We start from the raw sequence: 26,357 nt of genomic DNA, 5'->3' as shown, positions 1-26,357 counted from the left end.
CACTTACTTGTGGAATCTAAAAAACAAAACAAATAAATAAACAAACAAAAAGGACAATCAGATCTACATACACAGAGAACAAACTGATGATTCACTGCGGGGCAGGGGGCAAAATGGGTGAACAGGAGTGGGAGATACAGGCTACCAGTTCCGGAATGAATAAGTGATAGGAGGAAAAGGCACAGCACAGGGAATAGAGTCAGTGATATTATAATAGCATTGTATGGTTACAGATAGTAGCTACACTATGGTGAGCACAGCATAATATATAGAGGTGCTGAGTCTGCATATTGTACATCCAAAACTAATATAACATTGTGCGTCAACTATACTCACATAAACAAAACAAGAACATATATTTCCCAGACAGAACTTTGATGAATGAGTGATAGTTTTACCAAACTCAAAATATGTTCAGTTGCTTTGATGTGCCCCAGGAAGGCAGGATTCAGGCTGAGACACAAAGTGCATTCCCCCGGAACCAAGCCTCTGGGCATGTCATATGCTGTAGGGTTAACAGCTCTCCTTCTGAGATTCCTATTAAAATGCCTCCATGCAATGGAGGTGACCCCAGGATGTACCAAAATCATTTAACTCCTTATACCTTGGAAAGATTTTGATTCCAGTCATTATTTTTGAGGCTGTAATAGGGACACATGTTGGACTCAATTACCAAAGGAAAGAGAGATTCCAGGATGGAAAACTACACTAGCCAAAAGAAGTACCTTTACCCACATAGTAGGTCAATAAACAAAACTTAAAATAACTGAACACAAAGTCCTAAGATTCGACGGGGAAATGACAGGTGACATATTATCCTAGAAAAAATCCACGGATTGACTCAAGCAGGAGCTCAGGCTGTTGTGTCCCCATCCCAGAGATTATACTGGCTATTCCCATCTAGGATGAGAAACAGGATCTTAAACAAGATGGGGTGCATGCCAATGCAACTTCCCACTTCCTACTGAACTGCCATTTCCACAGTGAGCCTTCAGCATTATTTTTGTTTTCAGTGTCTAGACTCTTAATCTACCCTAAAAAATTCAGTGTATCATAAGCTTCAAAAGCCCAATGTGCTACACATTAATGAATATTAGTGCACTCAGCAAGAGCTTTAGAATAATACAGATGAATTTAATCCCAGTTCCACTACTTCCTACATGTATATCATAAAAGAATTATCATATATCTCAATTTCCTTAAAATCATTTGTTTCTAGTAAAAATGGGTTGGAATAAAGCCTAGCATAGAGTCTGAAAGCAAGGACTCCGGGTGGGGGGGGGGGTGTTGTTGTTTTTACTATTGTTTCATTACAGTAGGATGCCTACAACAGGGCCTGGCAAAAGGGGAAGAGAAATAATGAATGGATACAGAAATGTCAAGGACCACAAGGGTGAGACACGTGATGGCACTGGGCAAAGTACCCAGTGCAGGGTACACATGCCATAACTAACAGTTTTTTCCCACAAGCTATGCTGCTACCATTCCTTTCCATGACAGGGGACAAGTGAGGATTGACTTGTTTTAAGAATACTAACCAGACAAATCAAAGCACCCAAGATCTAATTTAAGCCCCAAATAAAAATCTTTAAAAATAACTAAATAAAGCGTCCAAGAGAAGGGGTCTCTCTTTTCTCCACCAGCTAGCTTGTCCTTCCTGAGGAGTAAGCTCAAATTGATGATATGGGTTTGTTAATTAAAAAAAAAAAAGGCATTTAAAACTCAGCATAAACAGAAAGAATTACAACTAATTTATTACACCCAAAGAGGTAGTAAGCGCTGGGATCTGTTTTGGGGGGCCCTGACAAAATACCCAAATGCACAACTGTTTCACTGGCAGTCTCCTCACTGCCTATCAGGCCACCATCACAACTGGGGTGCTTTCTTCTGGGGTCCACTTGGGAAGAAAATTGTTTCATATCCCTTCTTTTGCTTGAAAAGGGGGTATTCTGTTCATTGCCTCACAAATACAAAGAAAGGAGACCTTAATTTTCAAGGGTGGAAATAATCTCCTCACTATTTACAGATGTCCCAAGACCTCTGTAAACCCTTAAATTCATGAAAACCCATAGAACACACACCTTTCCATGTAAAACAGACAGAAGCAACAAGGTTATGGTCACATGTCAATGCTGGTTATGTACACATGTCAAAGCTAGGGTCACTGGCTAATGCCTTATACAGCAGCCACAAAAGACTCAGCAAAACTACTAACTAAAAGGATCTGGCCTTTTAGGGTTACTCACAAATAATAAAGATTGCAAAGGGTGGATAGATGAAATGTTCGTGTTCAATTTAATACAGTACCTGGAATGCTTTAAAAGTATCTGCATTTTTAGCAACATGGAGGGGACTGGAGGAGATTATGCTCAGTGAAATAAGTCAAGCAGAAAAAGACAATTATCATATGGTTTCGCTCATTTATGGAACATAAGAAATAGCAGGGAGATCGGTAGGAGAAGGAAGGGAAGAATGAAGTGGGCGGAAAACAGAAGGGGGGGAATGAACCATGAGAGACTATGGACTCTGGGAAACAAACTGAGGGCTTCAGAGGGGAGGTGGGTGGGAGGATGCGCTAGCCCGGTGATGGGTATTAAGGAGGGCACGTATGGCATGGAGCACTGGGTGTTATATGCAAACAATGAATAATGGAACCTACATCAAAAACTAAGGATCTACTGTATGGTGACTAACATAATAAATTTTAGAAAAAAGTATCTGCATTGTTTTCAACATAAAGGAAATAATGTGGGCTTCAAAGCATAAAAACAAAGTGGTCAAATCTTAATTGCACATAACTTTCTATAACCGAAGTTTTCATTCTGGTTCAGTTCTAAGAACAGCTTATATAAAAACTGCTTCTATATGTAAAAGATTCAGATGCTAGGAAATAAATCCAATAACGACATCCCTCTCTTCTCTATAAAGTGAACTCCAGTACAATCTTTTCATTTGAGGGCAGGATTAGTTTGCAGTTTTTCAGATAGCAAGTCCCTGTCCAGAACTGTCTTTTTAAAAGCTGTCAGTGTTAAAATGCTGTTTCTGGTTAACAAAACCCATGTGTCCACATCACCGTGAGTTAGAGTTCTGAGACACCTGCCACTAGTGGAGTTTATTTAGATGATAGATTTACGTGTGTCTATGCACCTCTCTGAGGCTTTTCGCTGTCTGACATACCAACTGTTTGTCAAAGCTTTCCAACAGATCTGACACCAGGCAAGAATGAACTGGAGTTTGACGGGCCCTGCAAGGCTAATAGCACTATGTAAGAATATTTTTAAACTTAATTTAAGAACACTTTCTCAATTGTCTTGCAACCTATTTCTCCCAAGGACTTATATAACATAGATATCATTTTATACTATTGCACATTTAATGTCCTCTGAAATGGAAAACAAAACAAAATAAAACAAAAACCAGGTCATATACGTGAACTGAGATGATCATTTTCATCGAAAATACTGGCAACAATTAACTTCAGCACATCAGTGCTTGTTTCAAGCCTTTGAAAAGATCAAGGAGATAACTAACTCAGTGGTGAATATATCCTAGTAGCACAGAGCATGGGATTTGGGTCAGGAGGTCAGGTTTAGGACAGCTCTTCGATTTCTACCTACATAACATAACCACTTTAAACCTGATTCCTCATGTATTAGATAAGAGTCAGCACCATCACTTCATGATGGTTTGTTACTGAAACTTAATTCACTGCCAGCCAATGTGCCAACATAACAAAGATTTCATTTACTCCTCAATGAGATGATTATGTTGATGAAGCTGTGGAAACTAAGATTAATACTTACCTTAGGAATAACTTTGGCAGTAGGATTTTAGTTACGGAAGTAACTACCTGAGACGAGAACTTTCTGAATAGAGGGAAATCTATGTAAAAAGCCTTCTGAGTAGAAGGTTCTAACCACAAAGTCCAATGTTGTCAAGAAGGAGAGGAAACACTGAGTCTGGGGTAGGAAGCGAGTAGTCATGGACTTTACTTTTTACTTCCCCAAACCTTTCCCTTTCTACTGTCTTCTCCATTCCTTCATTTCCTCTCCTATTTTCCTTCACCACATTTTCCTTCTCCTTATACCACTGAGTTATCACTGGTTTTGTTAGTCACTTCTGTAGTCTATCTAGTACACGTATTTTTTTTTAATTTTATTTTTTAAGTAATGTCTACACCCTACATGGGGTTTGAGCTTACAAGCCCAAGATCAAGAGTTGCATGCTCTTCCAACTGAGCCAACCAGGCACTCCTTCAATCTAGCAATATTAAAAATAAAGTTTCATACATAATTTTTATTCCTGGCTGTGGTATCTCTGGACAGTAGGTAGGGACAGTGGGAATTTCATTCATCCATTCATGCACATCATTAATTAGATGACAAGGTATTTGGCCACCTTAAAAAAAGTCATGGTTACTCCCACCTTTTACCCATGCTCATTGAATTTCTTCATTTTGACATTCAGAACACTGGGCAGAAATCACATGGCATCAACACCCACCATGGGTCTTGCAAAGTTTTACACATAACTTTTAAATTACAATGTAATTAACTGCAGTAAAATATACCCTTCATGAGTACACTTCTATAAATTTCGACAAAATAATTCAGTCATGAAACACCCACCACAATTAAGGTATACAACAGTTCTACCAGAACAAAAAATTCCCTTGGGTCCTTCTGCAGTCAACCACTCCACCCCTGTACAGTCTTTGCACTGCTTTCTGTCCTTATAGTTGTGTGGGTGGTGGGGGGTTGTTTTGTTTTGCTTTGGATTTTTTTTTTTTTTTTTTTTTTTTTTTTTGCCAGAATGTAATATAAGTGGAATTATACAGTATGGAGTCTTTGAGTCAGGTTTCTTTCACTTAGCATGCTGCATTTAAGATTCATCCACGTTGATGGTACCAGTAGTTTCTTTTTAGTGCTGAGTGGTGTTACATTGTATGGATTTATCATGGTTTATTAATTCGTTCACCAGTTGAAAGCCATTAGGATGTTTCCAGATTTTGGTAATTATGAATAAAGCCACTATAAATGTGTGAACATAAAATTTCATTTCCTTTTTTTAAAAGATTTATTTATTTTTGAGAGACCGAGTGAGTGAGCATGGGAAGGTGGGGAGGAGGAGGGCAGAGGGAGAGGGAGAGAGAATCCCAAGCAGACTCTGCGCTGAGCACAGATCCCAACACAGAGCTTGATCCCACCATCCTTAGATCATGACATGAGCCGAAACCTAGAGTCGGCCGCCCAACTGACGTGCCACCCAAGCGCCCCAAAATTTCATTTCTTTTAGGTAAATTCCTAGAAGTGGGATTCCTGGGCAGCATGGTAAATTGCATATTTAGCTTAATTTGCCAGCCTTTTTTCCAGCATGGCTGCGCCATTTTGCATTCCCACCAGCAATGTAAGAGAGTTCTACTTGCTACACACTGGCATCACCACTTGGTATTGTCAGTTATATTGACTTTAACCATTTCACAGATAGGTAGTGGCATCACACTGTGGTTTTACTTGCTTTACCTAATGGATACGTACATTAGGCATCTTGTCATATGCTCAGGTGCTATCCACATTTGTCCTCTGGTGAAGTGGAAGATCAAATTTTTGCATAATTTTTATATGGTTTTACATCAAGTGTCAAGAGTTATTTTTACTTTCACATATGCTATAAGCCACAATACAATACACCACTAATATTTTTGTTTGATCTCCCTTTTAACCATTTCCAGAGAACTGCATTTCCTGGTAATAAAGTTACAGCTATAAGCATGATAAACCTACACAAAACTATATACACATATCGATTCCCTGGTTTTGATACTGTACTGTAATTACAAAGAAGGCCAGTGCAAGAAGGACACACAAGAAGAGATCATCTTCACAACTTCCTGTGCATCTGTAATTATTTAAAAATCAAAAGTTTCTTTTAAAAAGTTAAACATTTGTAAACTTCACTGGTACTTAATCATTTTTAATGTTTTATGTATGAGAAAATGTGTTCCAATTCTCAGGAGGACCAGTCCACACTACCTTTAGTGCAATTCAGGTCATTGAATTCTATTAAAAAACAAAACAAAACCTTCAAAATGCTGACTGAACAATTTCAAAATGGGTGAGATAAGCAAAGGCATGTGAAATGTTAGGGATACTGGTAGGTTCACAGACCACAGAAAAGGAAAAACACAACTACCTTTAAGACTAATATCTTTAACAGGTTTACACGCATGTGTTTGACTAGCACATATATATGTTGGAGAACAGTCTGGCAAATTAAATTAAACATGCAATTTACCATCCTGCCCAGCAATCCTATTCCTAGGAATTTACCTAAAAGAAATGGAATTTTGGGGCGCTTGGGTGGCGCAGTCAGTTGGGCGGCTGACTCTAGGTCTCGGCTCATGTCATGATCTCAGGATGGTGGGATCAAGCCCTGCGTTGGGATCTGCGCTCGGGACTCTCTCTATGACTATCATGTATGCTATTGAAACACAATCTTAATTATAACACAGGATGGTAAAATGCTGTACCCTTCCAGGCTGTTTTCCTCACAGAAAAAAGCCAAGAATCTTTACTTCAATACAGGAAACATGACCACTTCTGTGGCGTGCCATGGAGCTGAAGATGGTCTTCACTGTGCATTCTATACACTTAGGTTGGTTTTTTTTAAGCTTCAATGAGAAAAACACATTACTTTTATAACTAAAACAGTTAAGTCCTTAAAGTAAGGACGAAGAGCCATACATGATCTATATATTAAAATTCTAACATTAAATAAAAAAAGTCAAAGTTAAATGGTACAGTTTAGCCTTATTGGCTATGGAGATGCCCTGCACCTGGTGTGTCTCAGGCTGATAACCTGAACTCTGAGCTTGGCCTGTCATTTTCTTGAAATGTCTCTGAGAGAAACAGAATGTGATTAAGGATGAACACATCATGCTTGCTTGTTTGCTTTCCCCTGTGTGTGCACAGCAAGCTGAGGTGAAAAGGCTGTCATGCTTATCTGTGCAGAATGTGCACCACAGTGCTGTCATGTGCCACAGTCGTGGGGCAGGGATCCCCAAACCAGCGTGTGGCGAAGAGCAGAGAGGGAGCGATGCTGTCACAGACAGGAAAAGAAGGCTCAATAGTTCTAAGGCTATCACTAAGATAAATGGAATTTTGAAATTAAATGGTGATTGCCCCTGTCAAATTGAGAAGCCTGAAAATGCACATATATTAACCACTGGGCCTGCCAGGAAAAGGAGTGATTTTTATGTTGTTGGCTTCTTCGTTTTCACCTTATAAAAAGGGATTCTTAGAGAAAGAGTACTTAAGAGTTAGAAGTATTAAAAAATTTTTTTTTGTTGTGTCTAAAAACATTTGGGTCATTAATCTCCCTCCTAGTTCTAAGCTGACCTGCCAACTAAAATTCTTATTTGAAAAATAGTTATGAATTGCTTTGAGAAATATAAGGGGTAATACCAAAGGATAATTCTCCTGAACAGCCTCTTCCTAGAGAAATTCTAAAGCAAATTTCTACAGCAGTACTGAGTTCATGCCTTTTACTGTGCAGTATAAAAGAAATAACAACAAAATCCCTCAATTCTTTAAAAAACAACAACTCCAAGACATGGTGCTATTTGAAACAGTACATATAATAAATAACTTCATTATTATGAATTTTTTATTATTCATATGTCATTGTGTTGTGAGCTATGACTAATTTGAAATCTTATAAACCACTATTTTAAAATTATGTTTTTAAAGATGTTTATTAGGGGCGCCTGGGTGACACAGCGGTTGGGCGTCCGCCTTCGGCTCAGGGCGTGATCCTGGCGTTATGGAATCGGGCCCCACATCAGGCTCCTCTGCTATGAGCCTGCTTCTTCCTCTCCCACTCCCCCTGCTTGTGTTCCCTCTCTCGCTGGCTGTCTCTATCCTGTCGAATAAATAAATAAAATCTTAAAAAAAAAAATAAAGATGTTTATTATTTCTAAAATGATCTCAAACTAATTTCATATCTGAAAGATGTACACTTTTAATATTTTAATCTATTTCTTAGAAATTATCTACATGAGATAAACACTCTGACATTAGAAAACAGAAAAGCCTATTTCAATCTCTGTAGAGAAATGCTTGAGACCAATGCTCTACTCTAGCCCTTCTCTTCTGCCTTTCAAAATGACCCAAAGAACAAACCACATCCTTGGAAGTTCTACATCTAAATCCTTCCAGAATGTAAACCCCAAAAGAGGAATGACTCTATCCATTTAATGCACCCTGTCATTGAGCACCAAATATATGTATGATCAATTTCATAAGTATTTATTGACTAAAAGATTGATAAATGAATGAAAGAGGAATTCTTTATTCCACAATTTTCCTCAAAACCTTGAAAAAATGACAGTCTGGAATTCCCAAATCATGTAATAAAAGACAATTTTATTACATTTCAAGATATGGTTTGTAGTAGAATTCTAAGTAGATTTCCACAACAGTAAAGAAATCTGTTATTCTTCCATTGCTCCCAAATCAAGAGCTGTCAAATATAAAGCTGTGACATCATTAAAACTAAGAAAAGACAACTGAATAGATCTGTGGATCATGATTTGTTTTTTTGGTTTTCTTAACTACAGCAGCTGACTTATTACATTTCACACCACTTAGAGTTTTATAATTAAATATAGGTCAACAATCACTAAACACATCAACAAGTGACACTCATTGAAATAAATCATACCAAATGGCCAGCATATTATAAGGTAGTGTGACACTACCCCTGCTTTCATAAATAAGAAATGAGAATTAAACTTTCATAGTAAAATATTTCACCAGACTAGATTGCAAATTTTGACATAGTCAATTTATCACTGTAAAAATCAGATGAGGCTCACTTGGCTCTGGTCAGAAAGCTCATTAGTCTATTAAAATTATACTTTTGCCAGAGTGTCATGATTCTTTTTACTGAAAAACATCTGCTATTTAGTGAAAGTTTTCACAATATTTTTTTGCTTTGTCTATAGAGAAAAAATGTTTTAAAACCGATGAATTTTTAAATCAATTAGGAGCAACGGATGGCTCCAGGAAAATAATGTTTAAGTGTTAATTAACCTTAAGCACTATTCCTATAATGAAAAGTGGTCAATTTATTTGATTACTTCTTTCATTTACTTAAAGTAAAATATTTTGTTTTTAAAGAAAGATGGAATGTATTTTATGTTCCGAATGAAAAAATCACGATTTAAAATTTTATCCTATAGGCAGTTCTATCTCAAAAATTATTAGTGAAAAGATGATTTTAAACAAAAATTAAACTGAAATTATAACAAAAAGCAAACCTGAAATGAATACCTTTTCATGGGTTTGAGCAACCCCATGTGATTTTTACAGCAAATCATTTTTCATATTGTGGCCACACATCTTGGCAACAACATCCCAGAGCAGACTATGTTTCTACTTGTTGCAGGACACATTTATTTTTAATGAGAACACTACACTTTCTTTCTTGCTCATCTTTTGCAAATCAGACTATCTCATTTCTATAGCTTTTGTTTTCATTTTCCATGTATTTCTTCTCTTTGCTCTAAGAGACAACGTAAATGAAACTTACGGGGCTGACACCATCTTACTTGACTATTACACTTCAAACAAGAGTTTGGAGTGGCAGATACAATGTTATTATGAACCAAATGCACATTCAGACAAAGCACATTTGTTCACTACCCCTGAATTACTGTCCAGTAATAGTCACTGACTGTTGTATGCCTCTAGGCCTAACAATCCAGGAGCAAGCTGTTAAATAGCTACATACCCGTAAGAAGTAGGAGTCTGGCACATCTCTCTCCTGAGCCACACCAGACAAACTACAAGGACCTCAGATTAAGTATGTGCAAAATGTACTTTCCCCTAAACTCTGTGCTCCTTCCAGTGGTGATAAGCCCTATGCATAGTGTGCATAGCGTAACCACTACCCAAGCTACTTATGCCAGAACCCCAGCTTCCTCCACACCTAGTTTACTCTACTTCTGATTAGTTCACTTCTCTCCATCCCCAGGTTCATGCCAAAATCATCTTTCAATTGATTACTGACATTCCAGTAATGTACTGATTGCTCTCTTGAATACATTCTCCACATCAGAAGCAAAACACCCTTCTGAAATATGAATATGATCATACTATTTCACTTCGTAACACATATTAAAGGCTCTCCAGTGTGCTCAGAATTAAGTACAAAATCCTCTAGAATAGCACCGTCCGCTAGAAATACAATATGAGCCACACGTGCAATTTTTAATATTTTAGGAGCAACATTACAAAACAGGTGAGAGAGGAAAGAACGGCAAATTAATGTTCAATGAGTAAGGCTAGTTTAAAAAGATGAAAAAGTTCTAAAGATACAGGGGCATGAGATATAAATATATTTAATGCCACAGAACTATACACCTAAAAATAATTAAAATGAAAAGTTTATGTTACGTATATTTGATAACAAAAAAAGAATCAGGGGGCACCTGGGTGGCTCAGATGGTTAAGCATCTGCTGTCAGCTCAGGTCATGAACTCCAGGTCCTGGGATTGAGCCCGGCATCGGGCTTCCTGATCAGTGGGGAGTCTGCTTCTCTTTCTGCCTCCACCTCTCCCCCTGCTTGTGCTTGCTTGCTATCTCTCTCTCTCTCTCTCTCTCAAGCAAATAAATAAAATCTTAAGAAAGAAAGAAAGAAAGAAAGAAAGAAAGAAAGAAAGAAAGAAAGAAAGAAAGAAAGAAAGAAAGGAAGAAAGAGGGAGGGAGGGAGAATGAGGTGAAATTAATTTTAAGAATATATCTCATTTAACTCAAGAAATCCAAAATATTATCACTTTGACATGTAACCACTATAAAAATTAATGAGATAGTTCACAGTCTTTTTTTCATACTAAGTCTTTGAAATTTGCTGTGTGTTTGCACTTACAGCACATCTCAGTTATGATACTAAATTTTCAAGGGTGTTTGAAATGTACACCTACCAAAACTGTAGTATGTTTCATGTGTTTATGCTGCCTCCAGTTTTTAAATTTAGCTTATTTAAAATTAAATAAAATTTAAAATAAAAGGATAGTGTGAAAATATAGTTCCTGCCAACATTAGTCCTTTACCCACCTGCTTCAAGCTACATAAGAGGAGTGGAAATGAATTGGGAGGTGTTTGAATCAGGGTTCACTTAGAGAAGCAGAACCATTGTGAGCACTGTACAACAGAGGCATATTTCAGGGCTAGGTGTTACACAGGACCTGCATGCTGTTGCTCAATATCTGTGGTTAGGCCTAAACTTCTGGAGGATCAGCTGGAAAGGCAGTGGGAGGTGTGTGGATGTGAATGAGAACCAAAAAAAAGCCCCAAAGTTGTTTAAATTCAGTTCTTCAATAACACTAACCAACCACATTGCATGTGCTCAACAGCCATAAGTGGCCAGAGGCTACCATGCTGGACAGCACAGTTCTAGCTCATCTGAGGCTTTCTCTCCTCAAGACTCTTCTCTCCCTCTTCATACTTCATGTTCCAGCTCTACTGAAATTTCATTTCCTAGACTTCACAATTTCCTCCCACTTCCAGGCTACTAAACATATTGACCCCTCCTCCAGCTAGCTCTTCTCATCTTCAGGTCTCACATGAAGCATTATTAGGCATTGCTTCTTCTAGGAAGTTTTTCTCCACCTCTGTGTTACCAACCCTAATACCTCAAATCTAGTAAGGTCCTCCACTGCGTTCCAGATTTTTACTGCACTAGATCTTTACATACTGCTTTGCAATTGCTTGCCTAATGTTCAATAACTTCCATTATTCTGTAATACCTATTAAAATAGAAATGAAATAAAATCTATCACCAAACCACACAGCCAACCCTAAACAAATATTTATTGAACAAATGAATGAATAAATATATGAAAGAGCACCAGGAACCTACTCCGCCTGGAGTAGAAATATTTATCTGCTCTGTTCCTGATTGGTCAAAAGGCAGCTCACAGAGACCTATGAATCATTAGCCATAAGCAATGACCTACTTTAAAGACAACTGTATTCCAGGCCCTTCACTTTCTTACCTCATCCTCACAACCACCCCAGTTTATAGATGAGGTTAAGAGAGAGTAGTCTGCATGGTAAGCTTGCCTAAGTGGAGGACACTGGACTCAGTCTTAATCTCAATGTAACAGAGACTTAGAATTACATGATCCAAACAGTAATACAGATGAATGCTAAGACCCTTTCATATTTAAATCAATAGGTCCAAACTGTGGCTGGCTTAAACTGTGCTGATACCTGTATATATGAGCTCATGTTAGAAAATGACATCATTAAATTGAGAAAGCACACCTAAAATATATCACCACAGTCATATGTTAAATAACTTATTTTTGTGGATTTTTAAGAATGCCCTTTTGAGGGAATAAACAACCTAATTAATACTAAAATATTAAAAGAACAACAGATAAAAATGAATCCACTGTCTTACCATAATGACTATACCTTTCAAAAACTATAATCTCTCTGCTATCATTCACTACTGACCAAGCAAAACCCTATAGATTGTTTAGAGCCATCTAGCAGCTGCCTCAGTATGGCATGTGTTCGTTGGAACTGGCCCAATGTTGGAGTGAAGGGGGTGATCCCATCTCTGGAACCCCAACCCCAGCTCACTAATTCAATTCAAAGATCTGTCAGTAATCACTACTCACACAGACAAAATCAGGGGGAAAAAATGAACCATTCAGCAACGCAAGCTAAAAAATAAGATTACTCTCCTACAATATTCTTGAATCATGGATTATATGAAATTCTACTTATCTAATAATGTTTAAAATTAGTCCCCAGGAAAAATGAGTTCAAAACTAAAAATTTAAAGATTCCAATCAATTTTCTTTTGCCTCAGGGTTTTCTCTCAGCAGATAAAGAAAATCCATAGTAACAAGATAACATTTCATGCATTTACACGTTTTCTCCTATAGATGTCTACAGCCTTCAGAAAGTATATTATCTGTAGTCATGCCTATCTGACATTTTCCATTTTACTCAAAAGATTTTATGGTTTGGTATTACAGCAATATACAAATTTGACAACTTGCAGTAGGATCTAGTCCCTGTAGCAAATCATTCTGACAGTTAAGTACTATACAGCTACTAATATACATGTTTTTACACTAAACTTATTTAAAAATCTTACAAAGTTGAGGATACAATGTATGTTGAAATTCTGAAGAATGGTCTTAATGACATTATAGATTTCATACTGAATTTATTAAATAATAGGACCCTACACACTACACAATTATTTCATCTGTAGTATAACTTATTCCTCCTTCAGTGGTTCACTTTATTAAGAGCAAATTTTTCCTCAGCTGCATTTAAACAATAAAGTCAGTCATCATGGTCAATGTTTAGTATTTTCTTAGAATTCCTCTTTGTCTTTAAACATAACTGAAAATGTGAATAAAACAGTACACGTGTTAATGTGGGACCTAATGACGTTTTTTGATTGCCTTTACAATGCTACTTTTCTCTTTTAAAGTGATGAAAGATAATCAATAATGTCTTTACATTTCCCAAAATGCATTAACACAGGCTCTGTCAAATACACCTGTGATTCCTCTAGAAAGAAAGTGAAGCTGATCTCTAACGTTGCTGTAACATTAACTAAATAGGGCCGAGGGTGACAGCACACGAGGCAGACCCCATCCCTCTCTCTCAGTAATTCTATTTTTAGTATTCAATACATCTGATAACATAAGCCAGTTAGCAAGAGAACAAGTGCTTTTTTCTAAGAAATAGAAAGCCTGGATGTATTTTTTTTTCCCCTTCATTCAACTTTTCAGCTGGAATACCACAGTGAAACCACTCTATTTTCAGAATTGATGTACCTTTCAAAACTATAATCTCTGGCTTTCAAGTTCACTATTATTTGCCTTCAGGTACAAATTTTAAAGTGTATAGAGGCTTCTAGGCAGAATAGTTGGTCTCGGCCAGATACTGAAAGGCTTGTAGCTCAGTCATCACTGCATTGTAAATTCTTTTTCAAAATAATGTTCTTCACTCAGAGAACACTTGTGCCTGTGTGCTTGGTTCACTCGTCAAATACACATCGGAGGTCACTGAAGGCCTGGGGGCAACTTCAGCTATTCCAAAATTCATTTCTCCCTCTATTTGGTTGCAAAAATAGGATTTCAAATGTAAAAATCTTAGGACTCTCCACAGACAAAGAAACCAAAGGCACTGTGCTATGCCACTGTAAGGATGGATGTGTGGTCAACAAACAACCACGGTTTTGATGCAATGACAGCAATCAAGATAAACATCATTTGCTTTGATACATGCAATTTAAAATTTAAATAGTCTTACAGCATTTCTATTTGAGAACTTCCTCTTCAAATAGGAAAACAATTTTACACTAATGACTGCATCGAAGGTCTGCTACAATTTTCCAAGATTTTTAAGAATCCACAAACCTGCCTTGCTGTTTTATTCATATCAATTCCACAGATATTTAGTTAACTTAATCTTCAAGAAGGGATCGACGTATGTAATACACATTCATGGTAAGTAGTAACAAATACCAGAACTTCATGCTGTTTTACTCCTTTTGTTGGGTTCTTAAAATGTTCTTCCCTTAAATTTTATAATCGAATTTAAAGATTTTTTTTGGTGATCTGCTTCCAAAAGATAACACTGATACTGAAGATTATTTCAGCAGACAATACTGCTGTCTTCTGTGTGATTCTACTATAAAAAGAATATATTGTTTGTCCTCTCTAAATTTCTGTCCTTAACTCTTCTTCCTGATAATTTTTACCTATATTTTTTCCATCGTGAAAAAAAAAAGACATTCTAACTTCATGTGTGTTTTATCTCTATTTCCTTTTCTTGTATTCTCATCTTTGCACAATTTTGCTCCTCTTCCAGAGATTCAATTATGACTGCGGCTAACCAATCATATTAGTAGAGAAAACAAGAGGGAAGGAATTAAGAAAAGGAAATGATTGCATAAATTCTAAAATCTGTATGACGTGGAGTTAGTTGTTTCCTTTTTTGTCTTCAGGCATACCCATCACCTGTGACTTCAAACAAACCCCTCGCCTGGCTATCTCTGAGCCCACTGATCAAGTGGGGGATAGGAATGTCTTCAGCATCCTCCTCATCCTTTGTCCTACCAGGCACCAATGCTCGGATGTTCACTGGAGAGTGGAGAAGGTACTGGAAAATTTTGTTCGGCTTTTAAAAAAATTATCAACCACACAGTCTAGTGTCATCATTGTTGACCATTTAATTATCTAATGAGCAGAGACCACACCTGTGATTTTACTGAACAAGGTGGCTGGATGAGATAAAGGTTCTTCATAAAAGCACACACCATTTTAGGATCAACATAATCCACTGATGAGCACTGAAACAGTTGTTTTCCACTTGCTGCCTCTTTTTAGAAAATGGTCATTACAAATAAGAGGGAAAATCTACTAAAGTAAACAAATCTTATATCCTTTACAAAAAAAATCTTCCTACACAAATAATTGTACAGAGAGGTACTTCAAAAGCTGCAAGTTGAACCAATGAATAAATAAAAGGCTAACAATAGTATCACCAAAACATTCAAATACCTCTACACAAATTCCAGTATTCCATGTTCAAGAAAGACTAATAATAATGATCATTTTTTTAAATATACAGCTTTCATACGTCAGAAGGCATTTTAAACTTATGTTTGCCATCAGCTGTTCTTTAAGCTCTTGCAGTTACTAGCTGTTACTAGTGTTGCTTAGTACTTATACAGAAAAACACTAACTTGCCCCAAGGGAAAGCTGTTCTTTTCATAAAGCTAAATGAAAATTGAACTAAAAAATTGCCCTCTGGAATTCAGCACTTTGAATGCACAGCCGGTAGCACGTTCCCTTTCCTAGTGCCATCTCTCCATCTCTCTGCCTCGCTCTCAAACACACACACACACACACACACACCTCTACAAATGTGGGCAGGACTCTGAATAGGCACTTGTTAGGGAGGTGATTTAAGGGCAATGGGATGAAAAATTGGTACAGCAGCACCACCTAGTGGGCATGGGGAGAGGCTCAAGAGTTCCCCTTGCTGCTTCATGGGTCAACGCTTGGTTTTTGGAGCACCTTATACAAACAAAGACTTGTGCATAAGTTTACCACCACAACTTTTAAAGAGGAAACCATAAAAAGGCAGATGCCATTGGTATCGTGTTATCAAACCCTCCAGCCACAATAATTTTTAGTCAAAAGCAGAAATAATAACAATTTGCTGCCTTTTATTCCATAGATATTTACTCAAAATTACTTTGTGTGTGCGCACGGGCACACATACACATCACCTGATTACTACTCAAGGTTGTTCGATTTTTATAAGAACAAGTAATGTTAAAATAATCAGGTTATATAATAATTATACAGTAGTAAATATACACATATGTTGCTGAATTTCATTACTTTATCGACAAATAAATTTAAACAATTCCCCCCCCCCAAAATTCGCTAGGATTGTTAATAAAAACAATTAAGAATTTCTATTCTCTCAGTCTCCAACTTACTTCTTTCATCCAAGATATTCTGTCTGAAAATGATTAAAGTTAAAATTTCCTCTTTATGTGTACATCTTCCCTATGGGCCAGTGGGTAGGTTTTCAAATGGGAATGATAGTGCCTCCCAAAAGGTATCTGGCATTGTCTGTTTGGTGAGGGATGCCGCAATCTACAATGCACATGACATCACCCAGAACAAAAAAATTGTCTAAAAGGTCAACAGAGCAAAAGTTGAGAAAGCCTATCTAGACTGTAAAATGCTAAAAGACAGGAACGATGTCTTATTTGTAAATATACAGTAAGTACCTGGCAAGGTAAGGTAATAGTGGTTTGGTGAAATAAATTGATACTGACATCTAATGTTGGTCATGTACCAATAGATTAAACTTTAAAAGAATACTAATGTCAGGAAAGCATACCCTTGACTGTACATATAAGGCAGAGCATCCCATTCCCCGGAAGGGTGCATGCCATGCCACACAGAAGTGATCATGTGTAAATTTTGTTGTTCAAAGCCAGCCCATCTGAGACCGATCACTAAGTGAGAAAGACTGGTGAGACTGGTGCACAGACGCTATGCGATGGGAGATTCACCACAGTGATGGTGCCTTCTTGACAATTCTTGGTAAAAAAGTCATCTAGAATTTTGGTTGTTGCCCACTTTCAAAGTGTAACAGAATTTTTGAGTGATTTATTTCCCCAAAAAATGAAGTTTCTTCTTGTATTTTCCCACTTAACCACTGTGAGGATTTTGATAAGTACCACTTAATACCAAGAAACTCTCCATGCATATAAAACTATTAATCAGAAAATCTGATCTATAGCCTGCTAATTTCACCCAAATATGTCAATAAACAGCTCATTAGAAGTAGACTTCAGGTGATCTTAAATTCAGTCAAAACCTATGCTTTTCAAGGTATCAGTTGTTTGAGGATGTAAACATTCTGTAAAGAGCATGTGACATACACAGTCAAGGTGAGGCATAGCACTGAGAAGAAAACAGTAAGCTTTGCCGCTGTAGATGTCAGATTTCTAAGTACAACTTTCTGAACGGCATGGAAATGATCGCCTGTTGTGCTTCCGTGCTGTTCCCTTAAACCCCTCTGGGACTGGTGTAACAGTAAATCAGCATTCATGTACTAGTTAGCCAGGATATAAGTCCTTAAAGGAAAGCATCAGAGCATTAAACTGGTAACAGAAGTCATCTTTCAGGAAAGAGAACCAAAGATGATTGTTAAATGCAGTGCTGGAAATATTGGAAATACATACTACTTGTAAATTAGAAAAAAATTAAAATGTACGACATTTGTTAATATTTGTCATACTAAACATTAAATTCTTCAACATGTGATGAACTCAACATTTTTAAAATATCCTATCTCATAGACCTAATTCTTGCAAATGTTTTTTGTTTGTTTCTCATTGGTATGTGGTTTTTTTTAACTGGTGACCAAGATACAAGATTTCAAACTTTCCTATGAAGTCCAGGAGCTAAAGAACTTTTTACTCTCTTCTGAATTACTGTGAGCTTTAAAGGGTCATTTACATGACCCATTTCATTCACAAAATTTCCATTACCATATCCTGGGCATCCTGGTGCTACCACTCAAACCTGCCAATGACAATCATCAGGTCTGTAAAGTACCATGTATTTTCTAGCAATGTAAAATTCTTGATGCAGCTATAATGGAAAACAACAGTGTACGATTGCCCTTTTCTGAGAATGAAAGACTGTAGATTCTAAGTGCCTGTGACAGAGGTCCAGAGACAATATGCCCAGCTCCCTGATGGGAAAGACACTGGTAACAAGTTAATAGTTGGGTAGAAAGTTATTGCTACAGTGCCCAAAATATTCTATAGTGGAAAGACCTCAAGTTAAAAATAACAAGTTCTGAAGAAATTCTAGGGAATTAAGTCCACATGTAAAACACACTCCAGTATTTTAAAATCACGCAATGGAACATTAGAGAAAATTATCATTAAATATGAAATTTAAGGGCCTAAACTAATGCTTTCTTGGCTCACACTTTAACAGAACTTCAGTGTTGAGGACTGAAAGGCCTATCCTTGGAATGAAAAATATTCTTAACAAAGAGAACCAGTAGGAAGATTTTTATGAAAGTTTCTAAACCAGTCAGAAGATAATCAGCCAAAGAGTTTGGCAAATTAAATGACTTGTATCTATTTGTAAATGAAAAAAATCCCTTGGTAATAATAAAAGTTTTTCTATTTCTCTACAAATCTCTTAGTGAAGAGATGATGGAATCAGGTTAGGTGAATTTGCTAAGTCAAGACCAACCAAAGAGAGGCCAGAGAGAACAACTAAACAATTTAAGTATAGATAGATAATTCAAGTATATTACTAACAAACCATGGTTTGAAAATTCACACTAATCCAGAAAAAGGAGTATTCCTTTGCCTCATTTCAAACAGAACTGAGGAAGGTTATATCATACTTACAATAAAATATGAAAAGAATATGTACAGATAAGTAAACGTAGGCTAAAGGGAAAAAAGGGTAGAATAATGAAAGGAAGGTGAGAGAAAAATTATCTTGAGAATGTGATTTTAAAAGAAATAGAACTTCAAATTAACACTAATTCATGAGGTAAAAACGAGGCTTTGCCACTCACCAATTTTAACCTCTGTAAAGGTATTCTGCCTACGTCTATCTGTGTCCTCTCTGGGACATTAGTGAATCGAACTTCTGGGACCGCAACGGCACACATGACATGGGCCCACCTACAGGAAAGGAGACATGAAATATGAGAAAAAGTTCCCTAAACTTAGATACTGTATACTTCAGCTAGGCGGTGGCAATTCTCACAGAGAGTAAATACACAGACAAGAAAGAAAACCAAAAGCCTAAATCCGTCACAAACAGACTCTGAATTTTAAAACTCTTGGGTGTACCTGGATAGATTCTGTACCACACCTGCCCACCACTGCACCATGAAGAATGGGGTGAAGACCAAAGACTCAATCCTATCAATATACGGTATTTTTCTACACTGGCTCTGCAAAATACTGAAATGTAGGTTTGCTATTTCATTTGGTACTAAAATATAACAGGTGTTTAATATAATTAAGCTAATTAATATGTGGCAAAAGATTAGTTCAATTAATAAAAGGTATGAATTGGATATGGCATATAATCTTTTTACATAATATAAGTGTCACAAAAACTAGAATAGTAAAGTCTTCTAAAAGAATTAACACTGATTAAGTCTTTAAATTGTTGCTCATTGCAATCCTACTATAACCAAAAGAACCCAGAGATAAGGAGGAATGAAATTTAGTTGGTTCTCTCCTTTCCTACTTAAAGCCAAATACCTCCTTTCAAATTCTGAATTATCCCAGAAAAATGACATCCCCATTAACACTATTTAGTTTCTCATAAATGTCATGCCCCAAGTAAATATAAAGACTCTAAAGGTTTAAAGACATCTTGAAGGAATTATCATATCCATCAACCTATTTTTAAGTCAAAGAGCATGTCGCTCAAACAACATAAGACTCCATCCTGCCTTTAAAGACCACAGGAAGAGAGGACAAGTGTCAACCCCATCAGGGCATTCTTTCAAATCTAATGAATACTATAATCCTGTAGTAAACACTGTTCCTTTCTGTCCTAGACCAAGGATAGGAAGAGAAGTTCTTACCACCTCTGTCTATACAGGAATCACCTAAAGTAGCTCATAGTCTGCATGACCTGTACAATATCCTGTCCTAGCAACACTTTTTGGTATAAGTGCCAATCACATTAACTGACACTAAAAGAGGAAGACCTAAAGTTAAGCAAAAATAAGTCTATTAGACTAAACTTTACCAACACAGGAATGATAAACGCCTTCACTCTTCCTTGTAAGCCATCTGAAACATGTGCACATGCACATAGTTATGTTAATTCGATCATTACATTATATACCATGGGTCCCAACTCCAATGGCCGCAGGGCCAGGCAGGAGGTAAGCAAATATATTGGTAAATCATGGTAATCTGGGGATCATCTGTCCCATTTAGGCCAGGTCCTCATCCCAACATGTTATTGACATAGAGAGACGCACAATTATTCTTCAAGTACAGATAAAAATATGGATTTTTGTACAAAATCTCTCAACTTTTTAAATTTGCATCAAATTTATAAAATGGTGTGTCAGTCAACTAAAACATATCTCGGGGCTGGATTTGGCCCTTTAATACCACCTCTGCCTCTATCATTTCTACATTTTCCTATTTCCAAAGGGATCTTTAATATGCTCTGGTCTCATTTTAAATACTAAAATTGGGTCATGAAAATAAAATTTATGCAAAAATATATTTCAACAACCACATTAAAAACCAGATTACTTTTCTTTTATGTTCATTTCTGACTCTCAAGATTCTCTTCATATTCTCCAACCGTCCCCTTTAGATCTTAAAATCAATGTTTTTCCTTCCTATGTTTCTATTTTAGTACATATACTTTCTTGTCAATTTGCTAGTTTTCAAAGTAAATTGTTTTGTTTTAATGTTATGACTATGATTGATTTTATTTATCTGAAGGTAACAGATTTCACTGTTTTCAGGCACACTGTTTTTATTAGACTAATAGGATTCATCACATTAAACACCAGGATTCCAGTGGCACCTACATGATATGGGCTGCCTTCACTTTAAAACTGCCATTAGTAAAAGTGGGGTTATTCTTCATGGGTGTCAAAGACACGGACAGAAGCAAGGCTTAGACCACCTTCAACCAGCAGAGGTGAACGTGCTGTCAGTAACAGTCTCTGAAGTCATGCACAGAATCCCAACCTCAGATCTGGACAACAAAAGCTTTGGAACAATGTGTCCAATAATGAGAGGTAAGACAGCAAACTGTCCACCCTGAGGTTCAACACTCTAGAGAGAAGGAAACAATAAAACTGAACACAATTAACACATTACTTACTTATTGTTCTTTGTTTCTTTAAGAGCACCCCCTCTCAAATTGCAAAGACAGCACTCCTAGGAGAAAAAAAAATACCACACAATTATGAGACTCATTTAACAGACATCATTACTATTTATCTAAATATTCCCATAAGTTCTAATTTTTTATTTTAAAATTAAAACCATCAGGAATTTCATGAAGGCCTATCTCTGAGCAGTTCAAGAAAGGAAAGGAAAAAGAAGGGAGGGAAAGTGAGAGTACACACAAAAATATTCTTGATACATATATTCTATAGGGAATCATTATTACCCTGGTATCGTGTTCACTTGCCATCTCTGGGGGAGAGCTGTGACACAGAGCACCAGGTAGCCTGGAGAGTATTTACTAGAATTCTAGAACAGAGAATACACATATGACTGAGTCTTCTTGTACTCTGGGAATCCATTTGTGTACACAGGATAACTACAAAATAGAGTATTGGCAGGCTTCATTCTGCAATAAGGATTAGCAGGAAACTCTTTTTGAAAGATACTCTTTTCATAAAAATATCATTTGGGTCTTTCTGTGGGTGGGCAAATGGTGTTGGAAAAACTGTACTGATAAACCCAGGCTATCCACCCCCAGAAAAAAGCACCATGAAATGTTTTCCTTTCTTCTCCCCAAATAAATTTATATTTGGGGCACTTTTATGTCTTAGATTGACACAGACTGTTTCACTCCAAGATGATTGACTCCCTTTACCACAAATACAGACTTTGTTTATATTTCTCACTACAGTCCTATGAAAAGTCCATGAGAAAACAGGACCAGAGAGTAATGCGATGCCTTTTGCTGACCTAGAATTTTTAAATTAAATACCTAAGTCATTTTATTTTATTTTCATCCTCAAGCATTAATAGATGTCCTCCCAATTTATTGCATTAATAAATTTTTTAAAATAACTATAGGTTATTTGGGGGTTTTTCCCTCACCAAGCTATATACATAAAATTTCTTTATCGGTTCTCCAAGGTGACTTTCTTTAACTGAAGTTTTGCCTAACTTTAGGGAGAATCCCTTTAACTTATCTATTATTAATAATGGAGTGTCAAAAACTCTATAGCTTTAATTTTTCGGAGGAGAGCAACACCAAAACAACAGAGGAGAATCAATATGCCTGTGTAACTCCTAACAGGCACACAAAAAGCAAACAACCAGAAATGTTCAATGGTTTTATGTGTCTGGAAACTCTCTGCACATCTATTTGAAATTTCCTGGGTTGTTATTAAAAGTTAGAGTAGCAAAAGCTGCCCTGTATATGTATATAGATCTGAATCCATTAAAAACAGCTCGAGGAGATAACTCGATGGCTTTTCTCTATAACAGCCAGATTCTAGAGGCCCTTCCATAATAGTTTTGATGAAGCACACAATGGAAGTAAAAATTCAGCCCAAACATTAAAAATGAGAAATTCAGTATTTCAAGTTATTCAATAATATCCAAATTATTCAAGAACAATTTACTTATAAAACATTACCGATTTTAAGTATTTTCCCAGTAATTTAGCACACTTTCCACAGAGAGATAGAAGCTGAAAATAAAACATGAGGTAAAATATTTTCATTGCTGTCAGTATCAAAGTGAGAATGCAGCAAAGGAGAGCTGCGGATGGTGAGGAGCTCAGACTCTAAGAGCTTTAGATGCCTGATTAATGGAACTAGTACTGAGAAGAAGCCTAAAGGCACAAGCTAGCAGAGTTAAATACAGCAAAGCAGCATGGAAGGTGCTTGAAAGCACCTGCAGAGGATCATTAAAAGGTACACGTGTTGCGGACACCACAACGGGAGGGAGCGGTCCTCTCAAATAGAATACACAGACTCAAGTTTTAAGTGAGGCTGAGAAGACTCCACTTGCCACAATATGAAACTGCTTTTTTCTGGGATTACCAGTGACCTCCATGTCACAAAATCTAATGGATAATTCCAAGTCTTTGGTTCACCTGACCTGTAAGTGGCATTCAACATTGCTGATCATGCCTGACGGCTTCTACCTGTGGCTCCTATGATCTGTCATGCCTCTTCACTGTCCTTCTCCACCTCTTTTTGATCCTCCACTTCCTTTCACAGGCATCTCTTTCACACTCCTTGAACACTGTAGTTTTTATACGAGGCTCCATTCGCTTCTCTATCCACACCTGCTTGCTGGGCATCTGATCCACTTCCCTGACTCTCCAAAGGCCGGGGAGTGATTCAAACATTAATTTCCTGATATGTTTGACTGACACTCAACAGACATCTCAAACACACATGCAAAAATGAACTCATGTCTCCTTCTCAAGCTTGTACTTCCCCACTGTTTCCTATCAGGGGCATTAATCATCCTTTTCTAGCTCATGCTGGAAGACATCATTTCCCTCTCATACTAGAGCGGATTGATTGAGTTCTGTCAATCCCATGTCCAAATCTGCCCTCTTCTCTCCATTATCACTGCTGCCACATTAGTTGATACCCCTGGCATCCTTCAGCAGACCTTAACTACTGCAATTAGCCACCCCAGGTCAACCTAGAACCCACCCAAACGGGTTTTAATGCTTCTCAGTACTTAACATGGTCCCAAAAGGCCAGGATCATGAGGCCTGGACCTTGCCCAGACTCAAATTGTACTACTCTCCATGCACTGACACCCTGTGCCCCCAGACACATCAGACACACCCTACACCATTCCTTTTCACACTGAACACATTCTTGACATCTCAGCCTAAATGTTGACTCCTCAGAGAAGGCTTTCCTAATCCCCTGGCCCAGTTACTTCTCACTCATTACTCTTCTTAACCATTTGTTGAATTCTTTTTGCTGAATGAATAAACTGTAAGCTCGATGACTGCTATGGAAATATTTGTCAGGTTACTCTTTCTCTATTATGATACCCAATAGAGAATACATCCTCCAGATGAATTTGTTACATAAATGAGAAAAGGACAAAATATGGCAAAGTGAAAATCTTGAAAATTACCAAAGGATTAAAAAATTGCAAAGATCATTTTCACATACTGGGACACTAAGAAAAGGAAGTTGCCGGCTCTGGTGACTTAACATGGAGTTAAGAAACAATGAGTTGACATGGGGGAATTTTTGCCATGATTTACTTGAAAAATCATACTTCTTAGTAAAAGTCAAAAATATTCATGGCCAAGTAGTTATTTACATGATTTCATATACATATGATGTCATATATATCATGGTTTCTGTTCAATTCACTCAATTTAAAAAAATAAGTAGGAAAGAAAAAAGTCATGTCCAGTTATGTCACTGTTTTGAGTCACCATCCCTCATATGGTGCAAACTAGTTGATCTGTCACAAACATAAACATGTCAACTTCTTGATTCATTCATTTGTAAATGAACTTGCACTAAATGCCTATGTTATTAACCCAATAAAAGGCAATATCCTATAGGACACTTTTTAAACATTTCTTTTCTTTCTTAAATAGTACCTTATTGTTAGGCAACAAAATTGATAATTCTAAAATTTAAAAGGTTAATCCCTACCTGAAAAGGAGCCCAAGTTTTCTTAAGAATCCATACAATGCCTGATACACATAAAGGTTGATATCTACCAAATACACTAATTGTATTAGTATTGCTTATATTCTAATTCAGTGAAAGAACTGAATGAGAATATAGGGAGTGATTAGAGTCCCTTCAGGACACTGATTTATTAAACTGGTTATCAATAATAAATATTTTCTGTTAGAAGAATAAAAGCTTTATTGAAGGCCTATTTCATTCTAGATACCCTGCCAGAAACATCATATACTTTACCTTCTTTCCCTCACATGAACTTATTAGGTAATATATATCCCAGTTACTTTTGAGGAAACTAAGATTCAAGAGATTAGGTAATTTGTCTAAAATCATCCAATCCAGGAGCCATCAAGCTTCATCTGTAAATGGCCAGATATTTACTAATTTAGGCTTTGCACTACACAGTTGGGGCAACTAAACTCTGACACTGCAGGACAACATGTAAACAAAGGGGTGTAGCTGTATTCCTATAACTATGTTATTTACAAAAACAGGTGCTGAGCAGGATTTGGCCCACAGGCTATAATTTTCCAACCCCTAACCCTCCAGCAAAAGGAGTAATTGGGGTTCAAGTTCAGGTCTCCCAGAGCACAAGTCCATGCTCCTTTTCTCCAGCATCCTCTGGCTCTAAGTACAAAGCAAGGCATAAGATTTCAAAGTAGAATGCCCAAAGAAACAGGAAAGTGTGCCTGCCCTGGGAGGCTCACAGTTCAGGAGGGGAGAAGACCTACGTGTACTTAACCATACCATGAAGAAGATAATGATAAAAGGAATAACCAAGTCCCTGTTTCCTCATTTCTATAAATGACTAAAAATTCATTTTTTAACTAATCCCCTCAAAAGAACCCATATCATTAAAAAAATGTGTTACAAGCAGCATGTATTATATAACAATTTGTATTCCCGTTTGTTTCATTCACCCAGCTAATAAAACTTCTCACTGGTATGAGATCATTAAATTTACCTCCACTTCTTCTTTCAAAGAATGATACCATTTTAGGCAAAAGCAACGTTTCAGTTAGTCTGTGCAGTCTAACCTCAGGCTACATGAGTCCAATTTAACTGACAGGAACAACAGTAACACTAGAGAACCAGGCTTTATCCTGATATTCAATGAACTACAGATGGTCAGGGTTCAAAATCATAGTTCTGCCATTTACTAATGGCATGACCTTGCTTCAGATATGTTACCTGTAAAAAGAGGGGAAATACTACTTCCCTAAATGAGTTAATAAATGTAAAGCATTCCATAAACACAATATAAGAAGAACAGTGGTTAGATATGTGAAAAGTTAATTGTGGTTCTAGACAACTTATACATAACATTGCCAGTGAAGG

The 26,357-nt window shown here is 36.9% G+C and overlaps 1 protein-coding gene across 10 annotated transcripts in view; it reads right to left on the bottom strand.

Annotated features, from left to right (window-relative positions):
• The window catches only part of KDM4C (lysine demethylase 4C), a 419,337-nt gene that overhangs the window by 95,671 nt on the left and 297,309 nt on the right, over positions 1-26,357 (bottom strand). For all 10 annotated transcript variants that reach the window (XM_048223474.2, XM_048223476.2, XM_048223479.2 and 7 more), the window contains 2 exons: positions 21,476-21,531; positions 19,176-19,284 (listed from right to left, as the gene is read on the bottom strand). In XM_048223474.2, the coding sequence (XP_048079431.2) occupies positions 19,176-19,284; positions 21,476-21,531 (165 nt within the window). The remainder of the gene's footprint in view (positions 1-19,175; positions 19,285-21,475; positions 21,532-26,357) is intronic.

The sequence above is a fragment of the Ursus arctos genome, unplaced genomic scaffold (genome assembly GCF_023065955.2).
Source record: "Ursus arctos isolate Adak ecotype North America unplaced genomic scaffold, UrsArc2.0 scaffold_18, whole genome shotgun sequence".
NCBI classification, from domain to species: domain Eukaryota; kingdom Metazoa; phylum Chordata; class Mammalia; order Carnivora; family Ursidae; genus Ursus; species Ursus arctos.
This window is presented reverse-complemented; position numbering and strand designations above follow the sequence as displayed.